The sequence below is a fragment of the Danio rerio genome, chromosome 17 (genome assembly GCF_052040795.2).
Source record: "Danio rerio strain M-AB ecotype USA chromosome 17, GRCz13ab, whole genome shotgun sequence".
NCBI lineage: Eukaryota > Metazoa > Chordata > Actinopteri > Cypriniformes > Danionidae > Danio > Danio rerio.
The window spans coordinates 18,803,168-18,828,737 of record NC_141037.1 but is presented as its reverse complement, the minus strand read 5'-3'; the positions used below and the strand labels follow the sequence as shown (position 1 = coordinate 18,828,737).

Genomic DNA, 25,570 nt, shown 5'->3' with positions numbered 1-25,570 from the left:
TAAAATTGCCAATGCCATTCACATCAGCATATGACGCGTCAAGCGAGAGTGATTTACATGTTAAGTCAATGCAAACCCGCGAATAGATATCCTGTGGTGCAATACGCGCGAATGGTGCAGCGCAAATGACGAGAATTGCGCCGTGCGCATGGCGCGAATGGCATGGCGTGAATTGAGCGTTTTGCGTGTTTGACGCGCTTAATGCGCGTTTCGCGCGAATCACTCGAGTTTGAAAATCTGAACTTCAGCGGACATTCGCGCCGCGTTAACCAATCAGGAGCTTGCTCTTGTGGGGGCGTGATTGTGACGTATCGCCTGTTTTCGGTGTCCCAGGGGAAATCCCCCAGCAGACACAGACAAGAAGTTCATCAAACTGGGCTGGGCTCAGTCAGAAGCACCGCTGAAAACCTCCATCAGCCAGGTTCAGTTTCTGGAGGAGTCTATGAGCTTAAAGAGCTGGATGCACCTCTGAAAGGATGTAGTGGACTCAGACACGGCCCTAAACGTATCGACGCTATTTATCATCCATCATAAAGCACATAAACACTGTTATTTTCTTCATAAAATCCATGTTAGCCCTTTAGCTATGAAACTAGAGTCATGGGGCAGACAGAAGCCCTGCCCATCACGCGAATCCGCGTCTGTTCTGAAGTGAATTTGACACGCAAATGAAGCGAGTAACCTCAAATGTTCACGCGGCTATTTACACGCGAATAGCGCGATTTATCCACGCGTTCCGCGTCTGGTGTGAACACAGCATCAGTTACATTTGTTGTTTTAGTGAAGGTATAATGATATTATAAATAACTTCTCATTTGTTTCATTAAAATACAATCCGAATACAGGTTCTAGTTGAATTTTTTGGGGCTTTCTAACTGTTTAAGACAAATGAAACAGAGTTAATGAAATCATATTTGGAGAGAAACACAGCTGATGAAGCAAAGACAGTCATGAAATGGCCTCCACAGAGTCCAGACCGAATATTATTTACAATATTATAGGCATTATTTGATGTTCACCTGGAGAGAAAAATAAAGATAGAACATGCTAAATCTAAGGAAGAACTATTAGTAATGCTGAACGATGCTTAATTATAAACAGCACATAATGTCAGAAAAGACTCAACAAAGAATTTCAAGCTAATTAAGAGGTCATGTTAAACACAGACCTTTGATCATAGTCTTTTGATTGCAAAAGTAATTAGTTCTGGATATTGTGTACACATTTCCCATATTTATGACCCTGCACTTGCTCCATACCTTTTAGATAGATTTGTGCAAAAGTCTTAGCCCCCCAAACCTGGTGATTGGCTAAGACTTTTGCACAGTACTTTATATGCCAAAGGTTTCCCATTTAAATCAATGGAGGACCCTGAGCATTGTAAAATGACACTGGAGGCTTATACTTCGAGTGACGAGAGGAAGTCTTGACCGAGCATCAATATGTGACAAGTCAGGAGTGACAATGTGTTGTCAAGATGAATGTGTAAAAAAAGAAAAGAGAAGTCTTTTGTGGAGTCACTCTGGCTAGATCTTGATTTTCAGACGGTCTTTTATTGTGAGTAGTTATTGTGCAATTAGCTGAATGGGATTGGTGAGAGTAATCAATTCTCTCCTGTTTCTCTGCTTTTTTGTTATTCTTTGCTCTTGGGCTTCGACTGCATTCAGTTCAGTGGCCCCTCTTACGCAAAGCTATTACAGTAAGTACTTGAAGATGCTCTTCACCTGTTTCTGAGACCCGAGAGAGATAAAAATAAAGAAAAGTAGAGGGAATGAGACTGTGATGGTGACAATGCAAATAAGACCCTAGTGACTCATTTCCCTGGAGATTCAATGCTGTAGGATCGGTGTCTCATCAAAGCAGGTGATCAAGGTTTAATTCAGTACTTCACAGTCTTAGTCAGTCGTCAATATATTGACATGGTCTCATTAGTGATTGTAATAGGGATGTCAAGTAACATTTAGGCTACATCTTTTATGTTGCTATTGTATGATATTTTTAGTTATTATTAATGGCAGTTTACCACATTAATTAGATTAATCAGTATTAATAGTTCTTAAAATATATACATTTGAAGACATAATTATTACAAGTCCTACTTTGAAATTTGCATTCTTTTTTAGACATTTCTTAAATTGATTATTGGAAGAGCAAAGAAATATTTCACAGCATGGCCTTTTATATTTTTCTTAATTTTTCTTCTTTTATTTCTTTTAATAATAATAATAATAATATAATTTTTTTAATATATTAATAAAAAAAACTAAATCTGCTTTGGTAAATATTATAAATGCTAGTGTGGACGCGGATTGTTTTCATTCTAAAACACCGTTTTAAAACTAAAATGTACTAGTGTAAACGCGGCCTATGCCTCAGCTCATTCACCAGAATAAGAAATATTAAGTGGATTATTTAATGGTAACATTAATATTAAAAGGAGAAATTGCCTGGAGATTTCAAGGAAGGGATGGTTAATTTGCCAGGGGTGTCCTTTTTGGTGTTAAAAAGCACAATTTTCGGTACAGCTCCAGGTTACCGCTATTTTCAATGGAGGAAGAGAGAATGTTTTCCCCCATGCCGACTCAACCCCTAGGCTATGCCCTCAGCTATGACACGATGCCGACCAAGTCTAAACTTTATGTAAAATCTGATATTTTATCAAAACTCAAGTTAGCTGTAGAAAAAATCTCAAGTAGCTGTAGAAATCTGAGCCGATGGAATTGATGTCTAAATCTTTGGAGGTGGTCTGCTCAGAGTCTCTCTGACACACTGCTGAGTGTTTTTAATGCTGGTGGTTCAGGACATGCTGTGAGGGGTCACCCCCGTAAAATGCTTGTGCATTGTCCGTAACACCCCAATGATTCTCAGGCTTGAAGGGTTGGGATGCAGACCCCAAAGATCTCACGAAAATGGCTGAATCTGCAGGTCTGCCTGTTTGGAGCATTCTATGATTTCAGGACAGAAATTGGAGCACAGATTTCCAGCTGCCCTGTTTCCAGCGGAGCTCAGCGTGAGAGAAGCTCCTTTGCCTTTGTTGCTTCCCCTACAATTTCACAAAAGTACAGGCGATGGCAAGGGACGGATTTAAGTGGTTTGCCGCTCTTTATTTGTGGATTGTGTCTGAGGGGAGGAGGAGAAGCAAAGGCAACAAACACGAGTACAGTACGTCTCCCTCAGAGAGCACAAATTATGTCCCGAGTCAAGTTGACTTTCAGTTGGAGTACATCTTGATCTCCTCTGTTTAAAGATAAAGTCACGGAATTAATAGGTTAATTGGCTGGATAGGGTAATACTGAAATGTCCCTCACTTGACTATCAAACCCAAAACTAAAGAAAGTGGAATGCATTTCTGGAAATAGGCTGTACATGATTTACTGTAAAAAGCAATTGGTTATATTATTCATTCATTCATTCATTTTCCTTAAGCTTAGTCTATATTTCAGATGTCGCCACAGTGGAATGAACCGCAAACTATTTTGGCATATGTTTTTATGCAGTGGGTGCCCTTCCAGCCGCAAGCCAGTACTGGGAAACACCCATACACTCTCATTCACCCACACACTCATACACTACAGCCAATTTAGTTTATTCAATTCACCTACAGTATAGCGCATGTGTTTGGACTGTGAATGAAACCGGAGCACCCGGCCGAAACCCACATGAACACGGGGAGAACATGCAAACTCAGAAATTCCAACTGGCCCAGCTAGGAGGTGACACTGCTAACCATTGAGCTACGAATGCCACTTATATTACTTGAAGTAAACCTGCAACTTATATTTTGTAATCATGCACATAGATGCACATAGGTGATTTGCTTAGTAATTTAAATGCAACAGGTATACTTACCTTTTTAAGTCAACAATCACTTTAAAAGGAACGGGTTTACTCACTTTTTAAAAGTAAAATCAACTAAACACTTTTTTTTACACTGTTGTATTGTGGACATATTATTAGAAGTATTAGTATTAGCGATGCACAAAAATCTCTTATACTGGCAGGGCTGCATTACTTAATTAAAATATAGAAATAATATGAAATATGATTTCAAGTATTAATAAATACTTATTTTAGTTTTTAAATGCTATATATTAATGTGATTTTTCATTTTTTTAACATTTGTTATTTTCTCCCTCTGATATATCTAATTACTTCTTTTATACTTCTTCCACATTAAGAAGAATGGAATGGAAAGGGTCTATTATTACTGCACCATTTAGATGAGGGGAAAAGCCCACACTGGAAAAAGTGATTCATTTAGATTTAGTGTAGTTTACTTTAGATTTTTTTCAGTCTTCAGTGACAGATGATTTTTCATAAATCATTCTAAATCGTTGGTTATGTTTTCAAGTAACATTTCTTATCTTGACTGTTGCATAATACTTTTGTGGAATAAATTTTTAAGGATTATTTGGTGATCAAAATCTCAGAAGTACATTTAATATGTAGTTGATTAAAAAAATATACATTTATTGACCCCAGCCTTTTTAAATTTGTTGATTATTTTAGCACTTTTCCCCCTAAAAAAATAAGCTGCTTTTAGTCCCAACTGTTGGTTTAATTTTTTTTGTTGTTCCCAAATCACAGTTATATCAAAAATCTGACGTCATTTTTTTTTGGTTTACCTAAGGGTTCTATGAGGAAGTTGCAACTGATGCAAAATGCAGCAGCCAGAGTTTTAAAGAAATTGAAGAAACAAGAACAAATCACACCAACAATAATAGAATTACACTGGTTACCAGTCCACCAAAGCATAGATTTTAAGATTCTTTTGTTGGAATAAAAGGCATTACACAACACGATACCTTCTTACTTTTCTGACTGCTTATCAAAATATAATCCAAATCGTTTGCTACGCTCTTCTAGCGCTGGACTTTTAGAATTTCATTCTGTAAATCTGATGCGATCTGGCAGCACCTCTTTTTGTAACTATGTGCCATAAATTTTGAATTGTCTCCCAAATGAAGTAAAAAAAATTCCCCAGCATTCATGTTTTTAAAAAGCGTGTTAATACGCACCTTTTTAAAATTGCATATGAATATAACAGTATGTGAAGTGTATTTATATATGTATATTGTGTAGGTATGTAATCATGTACAGTGTGTTCATGTATATACATATGTAAGGACTATTGTGTGTGTGATTGTGTAGATATATGCATGTACATGTATGCTTTTATCTGAGTATATATTTGTTGTTTATTATGCTTTATTTGTCTATACATTTTTCTCATTTGTATTATTTAACAATGCTTGTTTGTTGTTTGTGAAGCGCTTTGAGTTGCATGTAGGAAAAGTGCTATACAAATAAAATGTATTATTATTATTTATTTATTTTTTCCATTTCAAGGTAATTAATTCCAGTGAACATTTAAACAAAAATTCTGAAATTGTAGCATTTTATATTGCTGAACAAGTTTTTGTATTTATGTAATTAAGATAAGATCACTGTTTTCAGCAGGATGAATAATAGCTGCCCACAAAGAAAGTGCTTCTCAAAGAATAATGGAAAAGTCTGTTTACAATAAAAATGCTAATGGGCTTTGCTGCAATAGAAATCTCTTGGATTTGTCTGCAGTAAATACTGCACGATACACAGCTATGTCTTTTAGTGCAGTAAACCAAGGCTTCTCTTCATTTGATTCAGCGAGGGTTGTCAGTGTTTGTGTGACCACAAATATGATGAGTTATCTTTGAGCCGTCTGAGATATCAGGGGTATTTATAGTTTTGGAAAACAAACTAACACCGTTTGTACAGCTTATAGTATCTTTGTGAGGTCCTGCCATATAGAATATAAATAAATGCACTGCAAAAAGGCTTATCTTACTTAGAGTTTGTGTCTTGTTTCTAATTCAAATATCTTAAAATTATTCAATCAAGATGCATTTTCTAGACAAGCAAAAAATATTGTCTTGTTTTAAGAAATGATATGCCAAAATTTAGTGAGTTTTAATGAAAAGATTGAAATCTGCCTATTGGGTAAGCAAAAATTTTGGCATATTATGTTATCTCTTAAAACAAGACAATATTTATTCTTTGTCTAGAACATTTTTCTTGATTTAATCATTTTTACACATTTGAACTAGAAATGAGGCTGCAATATTTATTCATTTTAATATATTTTACTCATTTTGTGGCAAGGCAAGTTTATTTATATAGCACATTTCATACACCATGGTGATTCAACGTGCTTTACATAAACAAGAAAACAATAAATGAAACAAGAACATGTAGAAACAACAAAAATTAAAAATATTACAAACAGATAAAAGCAGAATAAATGTGTTAAAACAGGGTTTAAACGTAAAAAAAATAAAATAAAGACATAATAGTAGACTTCTGGCCACTTCCCTAAATGTCAGAAGTGCCAGGCTTTCTTGGTTGGTTATTCTTAAAATAGTCCTCACAACTTATTTTAAGCAAGAACACACACTTTTTTTTTTATTATTTATTTATTTCGTTATAATTTTATGCAAAAGATACACAAATTGTGATCACATACAAATGAATGAAAGAGAGAGAGAGAGAGAGAGAGAGAGAGAGAGAGAGAGAGAGAGAAAAACTTTAACAACAACTACTACTACTTCAACCACCACTACTACTACTTCAACTACTACTACTACTTCAACCGCAACTTCAACTACTACTACTACTACTACTTCAACAACAACTAGTACTACTACTATTACTCAATAGTATCTGGATGCAGCCTTTATGATGCAAGCTGAGACTGCATCACTCAGCAATGTCAGACGCAATGCACTCAAATGGAGCTTGTGACGTCACTGTGGTGGGTAGGATTAGGGGTGGGGTTAGGTGAGCCTATTAAAAAGCATTGGATGCAGCCTAGATTGCACTGCACCAGGTCTGCAGCCAGACCCCTCTCCTATTACTACTACTACTTCAACCACCACTACTACAACTACTACTACCACTTCAACAACAACAACTAATACTACTACACTACTACTACTACTTCTACTATTATTACTATTACTACTACTACTTCAGCCACTACTACTACTTCAACCACTTCTACTACAGCTACTACTACTTCTGCTACTGCTACTACTTCTGCTACTACTTCAACAACAACTAGTTCTACTACTACCACTACTACTACTACTTCTGCTGCGTCAACCACTACAACCACTATTACTACTACTTCAGCAACTACTACTACTACTACTACTACTACTACTACTTTAACAATGATAACAACAACAACTACTACTACTACTACTACTACTGCTTCAACCACTACTACTACTTCAACAAGAACTAGTACTACTACTATTACTACTACTACTACTACTACTACTACTTCAACCACCACCACCACTACTGCTACTACTACTGCTACTTTAACCACCACCCCCACCTCCACTACTACTACTACAACTATTACTACTACTGCTTCAACCTCAACTACTACTTCAACAAGAACTAGTACTACTACTTCTACTAATAATAATACTTCTACTACTACTACTTCAACTATCACCACCACCACTACTACTACTACTACTACTACTACTACTACTACTACTTCAACTACTGCTACTTCAACCACCACCACCACTACTACCACCACCACCACCACTACTACAGTACTACTACTACTACAACTACTACTACTACTACTTCAACAACCACAGCTACTACTATAACCACAACTACTATTTTAACAACAATAACAACAACAACCACAACTACTAATATAACAACAACTACTACTACCATTACTACTACTATTACTATACTGTTGCTGCTGCTGAGGCTACACATTTGTTTAATGCCTTATGTTGGCGTTTCTGTGTGGAGTTTGCATGTTCTCCCTGTGTTCGCGTGGGTTTCCTCCGGGTGCTCCAGTTTCCCCCACAATCCAAAGACATGCGGTACAGGTGAATTGGCTAGGCTAAATTGTCTGTAGTGTATGAGTGTGTGTGTGAATTTGTGTGTGAATGTTTACCAGAGATGGGTTGCGGCTGAAAGGGCATCCGCTGCAAAAAAACTTGCTGGATAAGTTGGCGGTTCATTCCGCTGTGGCGACCCCGGATTAATAAAGGGACTAAGCCGACAAGAAAATGAATGAATGAATGAATGCCTTATATATGTTATTATATTTTAAATGGCAATCAACAGCCATATAATAAAGTACTGGTACAGAAATCTATTTGATTTTAAATGTTACATTTATAGTTGACTGTTGACTCTATAGTTGACATATCACTTGTGTTATTAGTTTCAGTGGGGTTAGTAAGTAATCTATATAAAGCTAAAAAGCGCTTTCAGACTGAACTAATCTGAAACTAACTAAAGCTGATGTATTCTTAGTTTGAGGGAAAATGTTCTGTTTTTCTTATTAAATCTACAGCACCTCATTAGATGCACCTTGCAAGAACCAGGTTCGATCACTATTTACATTCAGAACTGCCAAAATTACAGTATTTGTGATACAGATTAAACAAGCTGCTCTGTATTATCATTATTATTATTATTTATTTTTTTTATTTTATTTATTTAGTTTTTTATTTGGCTGATTCACTTTGTAATTATTTATGAAATATTTTTATTTTATTTATTTATTTTAATTTATTAAACTGGCAAATATATGCCACAGTGTCATTGGTCAGTCATTGGGCAGCCTCTGTTTGTTTGGAGGGCTCTGTTTGTGTATCCCCTGTGCATCCGTCTCTCAGCTGACTGTGATTACAGTGAGGCACAATAATGGCTCCGGCTGCTCAGCGGGAGGTCAGAGGTCGCGCTGTGCTATCAGGCCATCGCAGGCACTGGCTGATCTGTGCTCCCAGTCATCTGTGGCTTTAGATAAGCTCGCACGAAAAAAGAGACAAAACTCTGATTATCTGATCATTTCAGAAAGGACAAACTGGGTCAACTGTGTGAACGCTCCGGTGAAAGAAAAAAAAAACAAGATGACAAAATCGAGAAAGGACAGAGAGGCGAAATAGTGCAAAAGTACAAATGTCAGACGTGTGCTTTGTACGCTTTGCTGGACACATTGAAACCCAACTCCAGTGGGAATTAGCGCACAATTGAAGTCTGATACGCCGGCTTCTGTAGCAAACGCTCTTGTTGTATGTGCGGTGAGCATATTGCAAATGACAAAAGATAGGATAGTTTAACGGCTACAGCTGTCAGGGGAATTCTTCATGACCTCTGATATAGCTAATTACTTTTATTATACTTCTCCCACATTGAGAAGAATGGAATGGGAGTGGCCTATAATGGCTCCACCCCTTGAAGGCTTTGAATGACAGATGAGGGAAACAGTCCACACTGTAAAAAGAGATTTGTTTGCTATACTTAATGGGTCATGAAACCCCCCTCTTTCAGTTGAAGTCTACCTCAGAATTGCCTCAGAAGTCTACCTTGCCAGTAATCTGGAGGATTTTAAACATAGGCAAACACAGCAGCAAAGATATAAGTGATGTGTCTGTATGGTAAAAATCTTAACTGATAAAAGACAAAGTCCGCCATTCTCCAATTCTCGTACAGCTCTCCCAACAAAAATGCTTCTCGTACAGCTCTCCCAACAAAAATGCTTGCTGCACAAAAACAGGTTGGCTTTATCGGCCCTGACAGCATCGCAGAGAAAGCAATGCAACAAACTCTGTTGATCATGTAAACAAACAAATACAAGCCTTTATGTGTTTAAATCCTGCGTGTTGTGCACCGTCTCACAGCTTGGCAGGTCTGTGGTCTGTCCATATTAGCCTGTCATCGGAATGCACGTACTGTTATGAATAATTAAGAAGCAACTTCTTTTCATAGGATAAAAAAAGCTCATCTATGGATAATAATGAGTAAACGATTCCTCCACTAGTAGATGCGCGCTACGTCACCGATTTTAATCCTACCCCAATAATTATTTTAATCCCGGAAGATGAAATCAGCAGACAAAGCTCAATATTATATAGTTTTCTCCACAGTTTTACATATTTCCAAAATGATGTTTAACAGAGCAAGTAATTTTTCACAGTATTTTCGAAAATATTTTTTCTTCTGTAGAAAGTCTTATTTGTTTTTAATAATAATAAAACATTTAAGGTCAATATTATTAGCCCCCTCAAGCAATATATATTTTACATAGTCTACAGAACAAACCATCTTTAATTGCTTTCTTTTATTTTATTTTATTTTATTTTATTTTATGTTTTTGTCACAGTGTCTTTGGTCACCCATTGACCAAAATGACTGCTTCTATAGTTCTACTGTTAATAATGTGTCTCGTCTGATAAAGAGTATCAAATGTTGGAGAGACATGATTAGTTTATAATAATTTGTTATTATGAGCTTGTTGCTTGAAAGCCAATGAAGTTCCTTCTTGCCGGTTATCAAACATGTTTGACCAATTTGTTCTTGTGCGTGGAGCAGGTGTTACTGAGCTTTTGTTGGTTTACTAAGTAATGTTTATGTGTTTTCTGTGCAAGGTGTGTATGCCTTATGTATATTTCATTTTCTTTAATTAAATCCCATTTTATTTTATTTTATTTTAACACCCCAATTATACTCTTTTAACTAAACCAGAAATGGGGTTGAATGGTGTGAAAGGTTCAGATTGGTTAAAGCAAAGATAGACAATACTAAATATTGTAGGTACGTCAATGCAGGGTCATATCTAAGTCCAGATAGGGATGGAGACACAGTTCTTGGGTCAAGTCACCTGCAGACTATTCAGTGGTGATCCCAGACCAGCATGTGAACAATCTGTTATACTTACTCAAGGTTGTTTCTTTGTACTCTCAGCTGTCTTATCAAACTGGTTTAAAACTGGTGCAATCACCATTCAGGCTGCTCGCATCATACTACACAAAATCTATCTTGCATAAATAGAAATAAATTTAAACAGAATTAACACATAAAAATAACAACATCACTTCAGGCAGTATTTACACATAGCAATGACAATAGGGACTGTTGTTTTCAGTCATCAGGCCCTGCAGTTCCACTCAAGAGATCTCCATGACATACGATCTGGTTTGGTGGCTCCTGAAAATAGAGTTTTGACAGACACAGATGGGGATAAAGACACTGAACATTCCTATATTAAGTCAACTTAACCATTCCAAGTTACATTGGATTTACTCACTTTTTAAAGTAAAGTCAACTTGTTGCTTTTATCGTAAGGGGTTTACTAACTTTTTTAACTTATGTAACTTATAAATTTTTTACAGTGTAAAGAGTAATGCAGCATTCTTCCTATAGTATCTTAGGCTTTCAACTGTTTCATAAAGCAATGCATTATATCAATTTCATGTAAAGCTAGAAATCAGCTATTTTTGTCAGTTCTATATGTCAAACTGGAAAAAAGCACCTGCATGGATATGGTGGTGTAATGAGAGTTTTTCCAGAGATACAGTTGCGTAACTCCAGCGGTGCAAGTGCTAGTCATACAGTTTATAGGAGAGTCGCCTCGGGAATGCCCAAAGGTCCCTTTGAGCAACTAACCATGGCCAGGTTTACATTAGCCTAATCAGACAAGTAGTCTATGTACGTAAGAGAATGAATCCATCTCCGACTAAAACACTGATTTTGGATCGATGTCACCAATCGTGTCCACTTGCTGAATCTGTTGTTGTTGTTGCTGTAAAACTGTTTTGTAAGCCTTGTTTGGCTTGCTGCACATGTAAAGGCACACTAACTTTTTAAAGTTCAAAAATGAGCTAAATAATAGTCTTGATCAAGTTTTGTTCCAGAGTCATTTAACCCTGGAACAACCAGAATTATATAATTACTGGAATGAGCATAGTCAAGATTCTGACCATTCATGTAAAACTATACTGTATGACCTGCGGTTTATTTTGAAACTCATTTCAAAAAGATCACGTGCTTATGATTGATCACGGCTGGTCCCACATCAGCTTCACATATTGTGCGAATCAGATGAATACTAACTCACTATATATAACTAGAGTTTTCCACTTCAGTCTTCTTCATTTTTAAGAATCCCCCCTTCCACCCCTACTCCTCCCTCTTCTCCTGATAGGGCGGCATGGTGGCCTAGTGGTTAGCATTGTTGCCTCACTGCAAGAATGCCACATGTTCAAGTCTTTACCCGGCCAGTCAGCGTTTCTGTGCAGAGTTTGTTTGCATGTTCTCCCTGTGCTCCCTTGGCTCTTCTCCTGGTTCCCTGGTTTCCTCCCACCGTCAAAGACATACAATATAAGTCAATTGACTAATCCAAAGTGGCATCATAAAACAGCTCTTGTTGAGATATTAGAAATAATATTTGAAGATCTGTCTTTATATTCTATGAAGTCATCACCCTAAATATATATATATAATTTTGGAATATAGCTTATGATTGTGTACAAGTTAATAGATCACCTGAAGGTGTGTACAGGTACCTCACTTTTGTCCTTCAAGCGGTAGAGCAGTTTGTTTTCACTGCAGTAAAAATGTTATATATGAAAGTTTGAAAGACATGTCTGAAGTAAAGTTATGTTTTTGTTATTCAGAAGTTGTACTTTTGTTCGCAGAAAGTTGCTTGGCAACAGAGGCAAGCATATTCACAGGCACATTAAAAAGTAGCAGGCACTGAACTTCAACTCTGAATTCTGGACTTTACTAGAACTTCTGTGTTAAGCTGCTTTGATACAATCTACATTGTAAAAGCACTATATAAATAAACATGAATTGAATTGAACTGAAGTGCATGCAGTCATTTTGAACATTTTGTCCATTCAAGGAAGAAATAATCAGAATTAATTTATGTTTTTGTCATTTTTATAAGATTTCAATTATAGAATGAAATATATACACGCATTGAGAAAGTGTCAGGGCACTATATTTAGTTAGCAAAGTTAATAAATTCCAACATTTAAAGGGCCATGAAACCCCCCTCTTTTGGTTCAAGTTTACCTCAGAATTAAAAAAAAAAAGCTGTGAGATGGATGTGGAGTGCTGCAGCAGAGGGAGGAGTGGGTGTGGCCAGCGGAGCAGGGGAATAAAAGGGGAGCGAACAACTCTTGTCAGTTGGGTCACAAAATAAGACATAAATTATAAGGAGACCCATGATTTTATAGTTTACAAAATCTAATGCAAGAAAATAAACAGTAAGTAATTTAATGTCCTGCTACATATGTTATTCGTAATTTCATATACACATAACCACACTTATGTCATCAGAGGTTGGTAGTAACGAATTACATTTACTTCGTTACATTTAGTTGAGTAAAATTGTTTGGTAACGTGTACTTTTTGAGTACATTTAAAAATTTGTACTTTTACTCTTACTCTTACTCAAGTAAATTGTTGGAGAAAAATCATTACTCCTTGGTACATTTGGCAGCGTTCCTCCATTATTGTCAAATGATAATAATTATGATTCATATGACTTGTTTCCAAATATCGCGAGGCGCAGCATTGGAAAGGTTGTGTCGCCAGAGGTTGCTAAAGAGACGAATCTCCCGCTTTTGGTCTAAGCATGTTGGAATGATGGCTGTAGTCAAGGAAGACGTGCGAGTTTATACTGCGGTCACGTCATGGCCACCTGCTGTTGCAAGAGGACAGTCAGTGCAGTTAGTTTATCGGACCAGGTCACCCACGGCCACAAGTTCAGTCTATGTTTCTACTCCAAGATGTCAACAAGAATAGTTTGATAATGCGATGCACGCTGTAACTGACTTTGCATGAACTACAGCTCTAACCTGAAAAAAAAAAAACACGTAGTAGTAAGTGTCAAAAGTAAGTGTCAAAAGGATCCCAATTTGAACTATATTTATGGTAACTATGGGATAACTAAAGAAACTGCTGTTTAATGGAAAAACTGATTAGCCCTGCACATACTAGTCATTCACACTTTTAACCCTTAAAGATATAACATACAAACATTATTTTTTAGCATACAAATGGTTTGTAATATGTATATGTGTGTGTGTGTGTGTGTGTGTGTGTGTGTGTGTATATATATATACTTGTAAAAATTTACTTGAGTAATTTTTTCATCAGATACTTTTTTACTCTTACTCGAGTAATTTTTAAGATACTTTTACTTGAGTAAAATGTCTGCAAGTACTTGTACTTTTACTGGAGTATGGATTGTGCATACGCTACCCACCTCTGTACATCATTATAAAGATAAACATTTTTATATTAACACTATAAATGAGGAGGACTTCTCTCCCAATTCTCAATCCCCGGGTCTGAATGCAGACACAGTGGATAGCAGTGCAGCAGGTCTCTTGCCCTGTCTAATACAACCAATAACCCCACTGGTAATCTGGAGGATTTTATACCTACAAACACAGCAGCACGAATATAAGCAATCTGTCTGAATGGTAAACTCAACTGATAAAAGACAAAGTCTGCCATTCTCCAGTTCTCATAGCTCTCTCTGCAAAAATGCTTGCTGCAAACCAACAGCTTTGCTGTATCTGTATCTAGGAGAAAAACAAGCAACAAACCACGTGGATCATAAAAACAAACACATACGACACATACGTCTCGCCCAATCATTGAAACTCACAGCTTGGCAGGTCTGCCTTGCCTTTGGAAAGCACATGCTCTCATGAATAATTTAGAAGCAGGGTCTTCTCATAGGAAAAGAAAACTCAGCTATGAATAGTAATGAGAAACCGACGTGTCATCACCCCACTAGCAGATTCGTGATACGTCATCGATTTTAATCCTGGCCCAAAAATTATTTTTAACCTGAAAGATAAAATTAGCTGTCAAAAACTCAAAATTTTCCAGTTTTCCCCACAATTAAAGCTGACAGTTGCTAGCGTTGTTTTAACTGATGCACAACACACACAAATCTTTTAATTTTCAAATTATAATTGTATATACCGATACAGAGTATCATACGATGGAGAGACATGATTGGTTAATAATATTTCATTATTATAAGCTTGTTGCTTGAAAGCCAATGAAATTCCTTCTTGCCTGTTATTTAACATGTTTGACCAATGAGGTTTGTTCTTGTGTGTCAAGCAGGTGTTGCTGAGCTTTTGTTTGTTTACTAGTCACTGCTTATGTGTTTTCAGTTTGAGGTATTAATGTCTTAATGAGTTTTATAATGGGTTTTTAAGTAAATGATGACAGAATTTTAATTATGGGTTGATCAATTTCTTTACATGGTCTTATAAAGTGGATTTCATTTCAAATGGCGTACTTACTGTTCTGACCAGCACAATCTATAAACTGTACAGCTATATATGTACTTATGTCAAGAGTATAATGTTGTTTTTATGCAAATTTGATGGTGTTAGGCACATGTTTTTAGTACTCTGCAAGGAAAGTAATTATGATTAATATTTTGTACACTATAGGGGTCTAATATAACATGAGCACATTTGAGGATGTACAGCCAAAGATCTCAAACGTAATACCATAAAGTCAATGAGTTTGGCAGGTTAGAGCCTTCATTGTTTAAGGCACATAAGTTGGCATAAGAAAACAGGTATTTTAGTCAATACAAGAGTTATGTTTGTAAAATAATTGGTGCTTATAGCTGTTATCTGGACAGGATGTTTTGATCACAAAGTCTACACACATTTCTGCACTTTTCTTCTGTGTTGTCTGTAAAATTGCGTACTGGGTTATTGCTGTGCAGTTATTTCAATGTCTTTGGCTATTACTGTGGTAGCACCTATTTCAGAAACATCTAACTACTGGCAGTAAGAGAAAATAAAACAAGCCGTATTTTACATGATGGTCAGATAGACTCTGTCCTAGTGTGGCTCTCTTACTCAAAACATGCAACATTTTTACAAAACACTATGAAAAATTATGGATCTTTAAGAGCCCTTTTGCTTTAGGCAATCCAAATTGGTTGTTCTATGGAATTTTTACAACTATCAGACCTCATTAGACTGTCAAGAGATTACATAAAAAAGGAATTACCTATGGTAATCGCTGGAGCATGCAGTGAGATTGGTCTCGTATTTGTTTCAAAACTCTGGTGTTTTGAGTAGTGATGATCTACTGTAAATGCAGCTTATTAGCCAATGTTCGATGATTTTTCTAAAATGTTGTTAAAAAAATTATTAAAAATTGACCATTGTCTATTTTCACGAAGACTATATACAAGACTAGTATTCAGAATTCTAAGGATTTAAAATAGTAATTTTCATTTTGACATTTTATTGCAGTGGGATTTCCTCCCAACCCCCATTATCTTGAGAATGTGGGGCATTTTTGTTCATTTTAGTGTCATTAGTAAAGTATATCATGTATTTAAAGTGTTGCTAACTCTTCCAGAATCTGGCAAATCTGAATCATGACACAAAGGAACTATTTTTAAACTGGTCGTGTCACTAAAGCCATTCTCGTATGTCGGTATGTGTTATTCACAGCAGCTTTATGCTCTGTTCTTTTGCATGTAACTTGTAGTTATCACCCTGGGTGCTGTCCAGACGTCAGCAGGCTGGATCAGAGCCATTATTTGCAGTGGAAATTTCTGGGTGAATGCTTAAGGTGAGAAGTGACTGTTTCTAAATGGTCCTTCACCTGAGACGGCAGATCCTGGCATCCCGTCTCTGTCTCTATAGAAAAGCAGAAAGCAGTACTATGCCACTCAGCTGACACTGATGGCAAAATTCCAACCTGGACCATGATAAAATCCACTAACTTAGTCATCAGCCGTGCCTTTTCTTAATTCCGTTTTTAGCTACTGCCAAATAGGCTTTGCTGGTTATTGGACTCATTATGAAAAAATCTAAACCGTTAATGCAGATTAACTTTCCATTTATACGGCTCAAATGTTTATGATTGTTGACTTGGCTTTAAATAAGTATGGCAAGTGCTAACAATTGATTTAGTAAGCATAATTCTGACCTGCAAAAAAAGGTTTGTGCATACAGTACTAGATAACATTATTTACACGTTCAGAGATATAAGCATCATTTAATCAAAGACTGTATATGAATATAGTTATTATTGATTTCTCTTAGGACTACCCATATTGTATCTTGGGTGCAAAATCAACAAGCTCATCATATAAGACTCTTAGGTTTGCATGAAGAATTCATGCAAATATTGGAAAGAGTGAGGTATTAGTATAATTTCACCTTCTGTGGTTTTGATCACAAAAAATTCCCTCAAATGCACGGACGTGTCAGGGGATCCTGAAAAAATGATGAGTCAGCAGTGTTGTCTGAGATCTGAGTGCTTTGTTTATTTTAAAGTCCTGGTTCCTTATTGTTTGTATATTTTTAGTTCTGAGAGTAACTCTTGTTAGCATAAAGAAAAATGTGTTAAAGGTAAAGTAATGTTACATTGAATGTTTATTGTGCAATCCGCTTGTTAAGTGTGACTTCATGCGAAGCGGCTTCCGGGTCCAAGCGCTCTATTCAACTGAATGGGGAGACTCATGAAATGATAATAATAAACGTTTACAAAGCAATTTAATGCTTTCGAAAATCACGATCACAGTATATACAGTATGTCCATGCCTAAAATCCGATGGCCAGAAAGTTATTAATTTTTTTAGAAATTGTTAACTTTTTGGTATTTGTTATGCAGCAAGCCCAGAGATTGTTGTGTACACTATGATTTTATATAAAATTAACTTTAATGTGTGATAGGAATAAAACGTGATCATAAACAAATGATTTCTCCACTCAAATGAATGGCAGCTTGGACCTGGAAACAGTATTACATACGTCACAAACACGTCACCACCTAACAAGTGGATTACTTTGATTGTTAGGAGTAAAAATACACAAACAGGAAACCATACAATCCGGTTGTTAAAATCACCAAAAAAAAACATCTCAAATCTCCACTGCACAAATAAAAAAAATGCAGTTTTAATTTTAATATTATTTTAATGTTAGCAATAGTTACTCTCAGATCTAAAAATATACAAACAACAAGGAACTATATGAACAGAGCATTAAAATAAGCAGGAAAAACTCACCTCTCATATCTCAGGCAACACCGGTGATTCTAAACAAGAAGCAGAAGAGTTAGGCTCTTTCTCAATATGCGTTCTTCAGCGTTCTTGCATCCTCGTGTTCTCATGTAACGTCATCATCAGCTGCCAAAGTTCAGTTCCAATCAGTTCCAGTTCTAGATATCAAGGATGCGCTGATGCAGACTTGAGAGCCAAATTCGCTCGAGGAGTCCCAAAAGTCATTGCAGCTGAGCCAGGATATTTATATAGATTTATTATTAAAGTTCAGAGATAACATTTATTTGTCTCAGGAGTTTCCCTAAATGAGACGGTGAAAGTAAACATTATCATGAACATCTTAATAAAGGCCTAAGCACATTAAAGGTATTTATTTGCTGAAATTCATAATAAAAATAGTTTTAATTTTTATTGTGAAAAGTATATTTGTAATGTCTTTATGTATGGTATATATTGTGAAAAGGGGAAAAACAATAAATTGTTGTATGAATGATTTGATATTCAAACAATTTTTTGTTAAAAATGCGTGAAGGTCATGTGACCATCAGAAAAAAAATGCAGCATCTCATTTCTTATAGAACGCGTTCTCTGTTCTCACAGCCTCCCGAGTTCGTTCTTCCAAGGTAGCTTGGCAAGAATGGTCGCCGCAAAAACAGGAGTACGTTCTTAGCATTCTTGGAATTGAGAAATAGCCTTTGTCACTTTTTGGGATCCCTCAACACATTTGTATTGTGGTCTAGGCTATTTGCAGTGCATATCTCTATTTGCATGTGTTGTGATTATTTATGCACACATGTTGTTAAATTGATAATTTTTCTCAAATTGTTCAAGTTTTTCCCCAGTGTGTGCATGTGTTTTTCTTAACTCAAAACATTTTTGAGCTCTCAAGGCCTATATTTCTTCTTTATTCAAGCTACAAAAGTGCAGTACTGCTGAATGAATGAATGAACCCATTTTGCACAGCTTGTGAACAAGCAGATGTAAAGGAGGTGGATGATTTTGTGGATGCTATGATTTTGACTATAATCTGTGTTTGGTTATTAATGCTACAAAGTATGGTTATACTGTACCTTGTTTTGGTGCATTGTCTCACAGCATGTCCCATAGCAATCACAGTAGTTCAGCAGGTTGAGAGTGGGTGGTCTTTTTTTGCTTGTTCAAAGTTTTTTGACCAATAATTTCGAAACCAATTTCTCTGGAAGTGGTTGAAAGCAGGCATGCTCCAAATGCTTAATACGCCTTTTATATTCTCTACTCACTCTGTACTTTGGAGGTTTGAAAAGAACAACCAAATTTGAGTTGACCTTCATCTGCTACTCTTTCCTCTGTTTGTGTAGATGTTGCCAGGTGACGTTAATTGAGTAAAAGCTGGGATTTCTAGCACTCAGTGTTAAAAGGTCCAATGCGTTTCATTTTTATAAGCAGATACATTCTTTTTGTCCTCAAAGGAGAGGCGAAACGCATTTGAAAATATTCTGCTTCAGAGCCGAGCAGCTTGATATTCCTTTTTTGAGTATTTATTTATGGTTAACTCCTCTTGTGCACACACAAATGAGAAATTTGTCACTTCCTTTTGGCATCCCCTTCCATTGCCCCTGTAGTGTCTGTGTTGAATATTCATTGCAGTTGGCATCGCAGTAAAAAAGTGGCATACTGATCAGTCATGCTATTTTTCACCAACTGCATTTACAAGATGCCCTGCTTACACCCTGCTCAACATAATTTCCCCCGCTGTTATAACTGAACTGGCAATTAAACGATTTGTTCCTTGTTGAAAATCATATTTCTTCATAGACAGTATTTACATTTAGTAGAACACATTTTAGAAGAAATAATGCAAAAGAGAACATGTCGCTGCATTTGAGTTCAGATGAGTGATATTAAAATAATTGTATTGCGGTATGTACAGAAAATTATATAAAATTCTGTTCTATTCTATTCTATTCAGTTTTGTTCTATTCTATTCTATTCTATTCTATTCTATTCTATTATATTCTATTATATTCTATTATTTAAATCTCATTCTATTTTATTCTATTCTATTTTGTTTCGTTCTATTCTATTTTATTCTATTTTATTTTGTTCTGTTCTATTATATTATTTAAATCCCCTCTTCTCTTCTCTTCTCTTCTCTTCTCTTCTCTTCTCTTCTCTTCTCTTCTCTTCTCTTCTCTTCTCTTCTCTTCTCTTCTCTTCTCTATCCTATTCTGTTCTTTTCAGTCCTGCTCTATTCCATTTTAATTCTATTCTATTCTATTCTATTCTATTCTATTCTATTCTATTCCATTTTGTTCTATTCAATTCTATTCTATCCCATTCTGTTTTGTTCTGTTCTATTCTATCCTGTTCTAATTTGATCTGTTCTATTCTATTCTATTCTATTCTATTCTATTCTATTCTATTCTATTCTATTCTATTCTATTCTATTCTATTCTATTCTATTCTGTTCTATTCTATTCTCTTTTGTTCTATTCTATTCTATCTTGTTTTGTTCTGGTCTGTTCTATTCTGTTCTACTCTATTCTACTCTATTATCTTCACTTTTGTTCTATACTATTCTACTCTATTCAATCTTGTTCTGTTCTGTTCTGTTCTATTCATTTCTATTCTATTTTATTCTATTCTGATCTGTTCTGTTTTGTTCTGTTTTATTCTATTCTATTATATTCTATTCTATTATGTTCCGTTCTATTCTATTATATTATATTATATTATATTATATTATATTATATTATATTATATTATATTATATTATATTATATTATATCATATCATATCATATCATATCATATCATATTATATTATATTATATTATATTATATTATATTATATTATATTATATTATATGAATTTTATTATATTGTATTATATTTTAGACAAAAGCGCTACAAAGCCCAAACCTTTAAAGATGTAAATAAAAACAGAGGACCCTTAAATAAAACTTAGTTTGATTATTAGCCACTCAACTATGCTAAAATATATTTCAAACATTACTTTTATCAATATGAATACTTAATAAAGTATGACTAAGTACAGCATGACAATAAAACATTTTATAAGCATAACAAAATAAAAAAAGTGCTGTACATACAGTAGGAGTAATAAAAACAGAAAGCAGAATATAAAATAAACATTTAACCAATAAAAGCAATAAAGCAGTGATTAAGGAGAGAATTTTAATCCCAATTTACTCACCATGCCAAGAACACACCTTAAAAAACGAGGTGATCTAGCTTTTGCGGTTGATGGTCCTAAACTCTGGAACACTCGATGAGGTATACGGACAGAGCAAGTCAGTAAGGTACCGAGGAGCAAGATTGATGGCTTTGTAGATGAATAATCAAATTTTAAAATCAATTCAATATTTAAAAGAATTCTATAGATTCTATGTGGGTCGGATTATTAACACATTATTATTATTAATATTATTATTATTATTATTATCATAAATATCACAATTATCATCTTTTTTTCAAAGAAGATAATTGTTTAAACTTTGATTTAAACAATTACGGAAAATAATGTTGATATTTGTGTGGTACCTTCTACCTACCCGAATTTGCCCCAGAGCGTAGCGCAAGTTGCTTTGAATAATACTGCCATTTAGACAACTGCCTGCTTGCTTTTCAGTGTCAAAACACCTACGGCATTCAGGTGTGATAGAGTTCTTGCCTCTTTTCCAGTTTTCTAACCTTTAAACAAAATTCCCTCCTCAGCTCAGCGATCTTTTCATCCAGTTTGACGAGACACCTCACGGGGCCGCGTCTCTCGCTCAGGTCCACAAAGCAGTACTTCCAGACGGGAGGACGGTGGCAGTGAAAGTACAACATCCCAAGGTCCAGCGCCAAAGCTCCAAGGACATTGTTGTGATGGAGGTAATTACCGAGGGAGCAGGGCTGCCGATGCCTGCCTTCTGATGCCTAATTCACACGCTCTGTCATTGTCACACGCCCATGTATAGCTCGATTCGTCTGGGGGCCTATTCACCTCCCATTAGTGCTTAAAAAATAGAATCCATCATTCAAGCTACAGTTTTATTCATTTATTTGATCGCAAATAACCATTTGTCCATGCGCCTACAATTTCATTTGTATCACATATAATTACTCTATTATGGCTAGGTCTTGTTTAGAGATTTGAGCTTCAGTTTAAAGGGGTCCTATTAGGGCTGGGCGATATATAGGTGAAATATCATATCCCGGTATTTTTAGGAGGAATGAAAGTATACGATATATATATCCGGTATTTTCCCGTTAATAGTTACTTGAGAGTTAAAGCCTTAAAACATTATTTAACATTTTTTTGAGCAAAATATAATTACATAATTATATAATTATATAATTAAAAATAACACGGGTTTCCCTCCCTGTCTACAAATAAACAGCTGCACAAAAAAAACAGCTGCACAAAATCTTTGATAAATAAATACATTAAAGGTTTCTCTTCTGCTTAAAACTGTTGCACAACATTTACAATTATAAACAAAATCTTTAATAAATCAATACAGTACAGGGTTTTTTCCTGCTTAACACTATAGACAGCGCTAATGTGCTGTTGTGCAAATAACAAAGTAAACAGAACCATAGAAAACAGAGCTACATTGTCAGGGCAAAAAAGGAACACACTTAAATAGAAACACAACAAAAAGTATTGTAGGATAGAAAAGAACCACATTGAATATAAATATGAAACACAGTATTTAATGTCACAATTGCAGTGTTGTTTTAAGTAATCTTATACCACAGTTGTGTGATTTACAAACAGCAATTAAATCAGCTGTATGTTTTTTAGTTACACATTTACATAAGTATTGTGCGCAATTAATAAACAGTGCACATATCGAAGATATCTAAAGAGAAGTCTTTCACTCTATGTAAAAAAATCTTACACTTTTTCTTTTGTGTTGATCGAACTTGTTTTACTAAATATTAAATAAGGAGCTGAAAACGAATTTGACTATAGATAGTGCTGTGATGAAATGCTGGTTAAGCATATAAATGTAAACAGTCATTATAACAGACTAATCAGTGTATATGAGGCCGTTTCACTTTCGAAATGGGAAATAAATTCTTCCCATTTTGGCGTTTTTATTCTTTTAATGTAATGTGTATTTTATATAGTGCATTTATAGTGTATGGCCATACACCCAAAGCACTTTACAATCATGAGGGGGGGCTCTCCACACCACCTCTAGTGTGCAGCATCCACTTAGATGATGATGCGACTGCTGCCACAGGACAACGGCGCCAGTGCGCTCACCACACACTAGCTATTGGTGGAGTGCAGAGACAGTGATGAGCCAATTTGGTGGATGGGGATGAGTGGGAGGCCATGATCGTAAGGGGCGATAGAGGGACTTTGGCCAGGACACTGGGGTAACACCCCTACTCTTCACGAGAAGTGCCATGGGATTTTTAATGACCACAGAGAGGCAGGACCTCGGTTTAACATCTCATCCGAAAGATTAAACTATCATCCGAAAAAAGATCATCCGAAAGATTAGACTTTTAAACACATTCAGGTGCTGCTTGGCAATTTGACAAGACTTCTATGTTCGTTCTTGTTGTCAATTGCAGAAGAAATGATTGATTAAAGGTTTCTAATAAACCGCTGTGACGTGCGTGCACACGAAGGGAAGTCAGATTTATCCGGGGAGTCAGATTTCAATACAACACCTGCACTGCATGTTCCTCCCAATGACTGGTTCCTCCATGTCGCGTTTATTGATGGGTCGTTCTTTAACGATTCGTTCATTTTGAACAAATCTTTTGTATGAGTCATGGAGTGAATTATTCACTTGCGCATGCACACATTAGTGCAAGTGGAGCCCGTGTTCTACCTTGGAGTGGTCTGTTTTGCGCCGAATGCACAGGTGTGGCCTTAAAGCATATCGATATGAACGGTATTGGATTATACCGCATATTAGTGTGGGTTTCCTCTGGGTTCTCCGGTTTCCCCAAAGTCCAAAGACATGCGCTATAGGTGAATAAGCTAAATTGGCCGTAGTGTATGTGTGTGATGTGCTACCCACTGCGCCACTGTGATCCCCACAGTTTTCCTCTTGTCAGGGAATTCCAGATTACTTTTTTAAGGTTTACTTTTGTAAATTGCAAAATCAAATATAAATAACTGTAGCCTACTATGTTTGTTTTCAGTTTCTCCTTCAGGTTGTCCACTGGTTGTTTCCAGACTTTGCCTTTATGTGGCTGGTGGAAGAGGCCAAGAAGAACATGCCCCTGGAGCTGGACTTCCTCAATGAGGGCCGCAATGCTGAGAAAATAGCAGACATGCTCAAGCAGTTCAGCTTTTTGAAGGTATGTGAAAGTGTGGGTTTAAAAACAGGGTGTCCGCGGGGTCTTTAAAGGTATTAAAAGTTGATAAATCAATTATGAGAAAATGAAGGCCCTTAAAAGGTATTAAAAGTCTTAATGATGTTTTTACTAGGTCTTAAATTTTGATCAAGTGTTATTCAAAGTTTTTGACTTTAATAAAGCATAAATATATTTATTTTTCTAGTAATATTAACAATGGCATGCACAATTCACACTATTGGTTCGGGCTGGGGCGTGTTTAGCCAAGCTCCCTCATCTGGGTGATGTCACGTAATTTGCAACAAACGAGAAAGAGGTAATGTGACGAGTTTAAACAATTGCTGAAGCCTGTTGCTGAAAACAACCACATAATTTATTCTTTCAAGCTTTGTTTTTTCCGAGCTTATCTGAGTTCTGTTGCGTGGTTGTGCTCCATTGATTTATTTTACTACAATTGTTAATTAAAAATTGTTTATTAAGTTTAAGTTTTGATGCTGATAAGAACTTGAAGTGGCAATGAGGTCTTAAAATATTCTGAGAAGGTCTTTAAAAAGTTTTAAAAAGGTTTTGAAATTACCTTTAGGATTTCTGCATATTCAGTTGAAGAAATTTTCACAATATTCATCTATTCATTTTCTTTTCGGCTTAGTCCCTTTAATAATCTGGGGTCGCCACAGCAGAATGAACTGCCAACTTATCCATCATATGTTTTAACGTATCGGATGCCCATCCATCCGCAACTCTGGGAAATTATTTATAGTGTGTCAGATAATATTTTTGCTTCTGGAGAAAATCTAATTTGTTTTATTTTGGCTAGAATAAAAGGTGTTTTTAATTTTTTTATGAATCATTTTAAGGTCAAAATTATTAGTCCCTTTAAGCTAACTATTTTTTCGATAGTCTACAGAACAAACCACAGTTATACAATAACTTGCCTAATTTCCCTAACCTGCCTAGTTAATCTAATTAACCTAGTTAAGCCTTTAAATGTCACTTTAAGCTGTGTAGAAGTGTCTTGAAAAATATTTAGTAAAATATTATTTACTGTCATCATGGCAAAGATAAAATAAATCAGTTATTAGAAATTAGTTATTAAATCTATTATGTTTAGAAATGTGTTTAAAAAATCTCTCCATTAAACAGAAATTGGGGAAAAAAATAAACAGTGGGGCTAATAATTCAGGGGGCTAATAATTCTGACTTCAACTGTACCCTGAAAAAGCATTTAAAAGAAACCTCTTGTTAATATTCATGTTCAGGAGTAGTTGGTCAAGCTTTTGCTTATGTATATATGAACAGCATTATTACACTTAAATCCACACCATAACAGTCCATCCTGGTGGTCTTGGCCCAATTAACCTTGACAAGGTTCAATTAA

The 25,570-nt window shown here is 35.7% G+C and overlaps 1 protein-coding gene across 8 annotated transcripts in view; it reads left to right on the top strand.

Moving 5' to 3' along the window:
- Positions 1 to 25,570, top strand: part of adck1 (aarF domain containing kinase 1) — a 267,137-nt gene that overhangs the window by 142,322 nt on the left and 99,245 nt on the right. For all 8 annotated transcript variants that reach the window (XR_015512397.2, NM_001123049.1, XM_087288384.2 and 5 more), the window contains 2 exon segments: positions 21,598 to 21,756; positions 24,037 to 24,195. Coding sequence is in view for 7 of the 8 variants with exons in the window: in NM_001123049.1 (NP_001116521.1) it covers positions 21,598 to 21,756; positions 24,037 to 24,195 (318 nt within the window). In the remaining variant the exon portion in view is untranslated.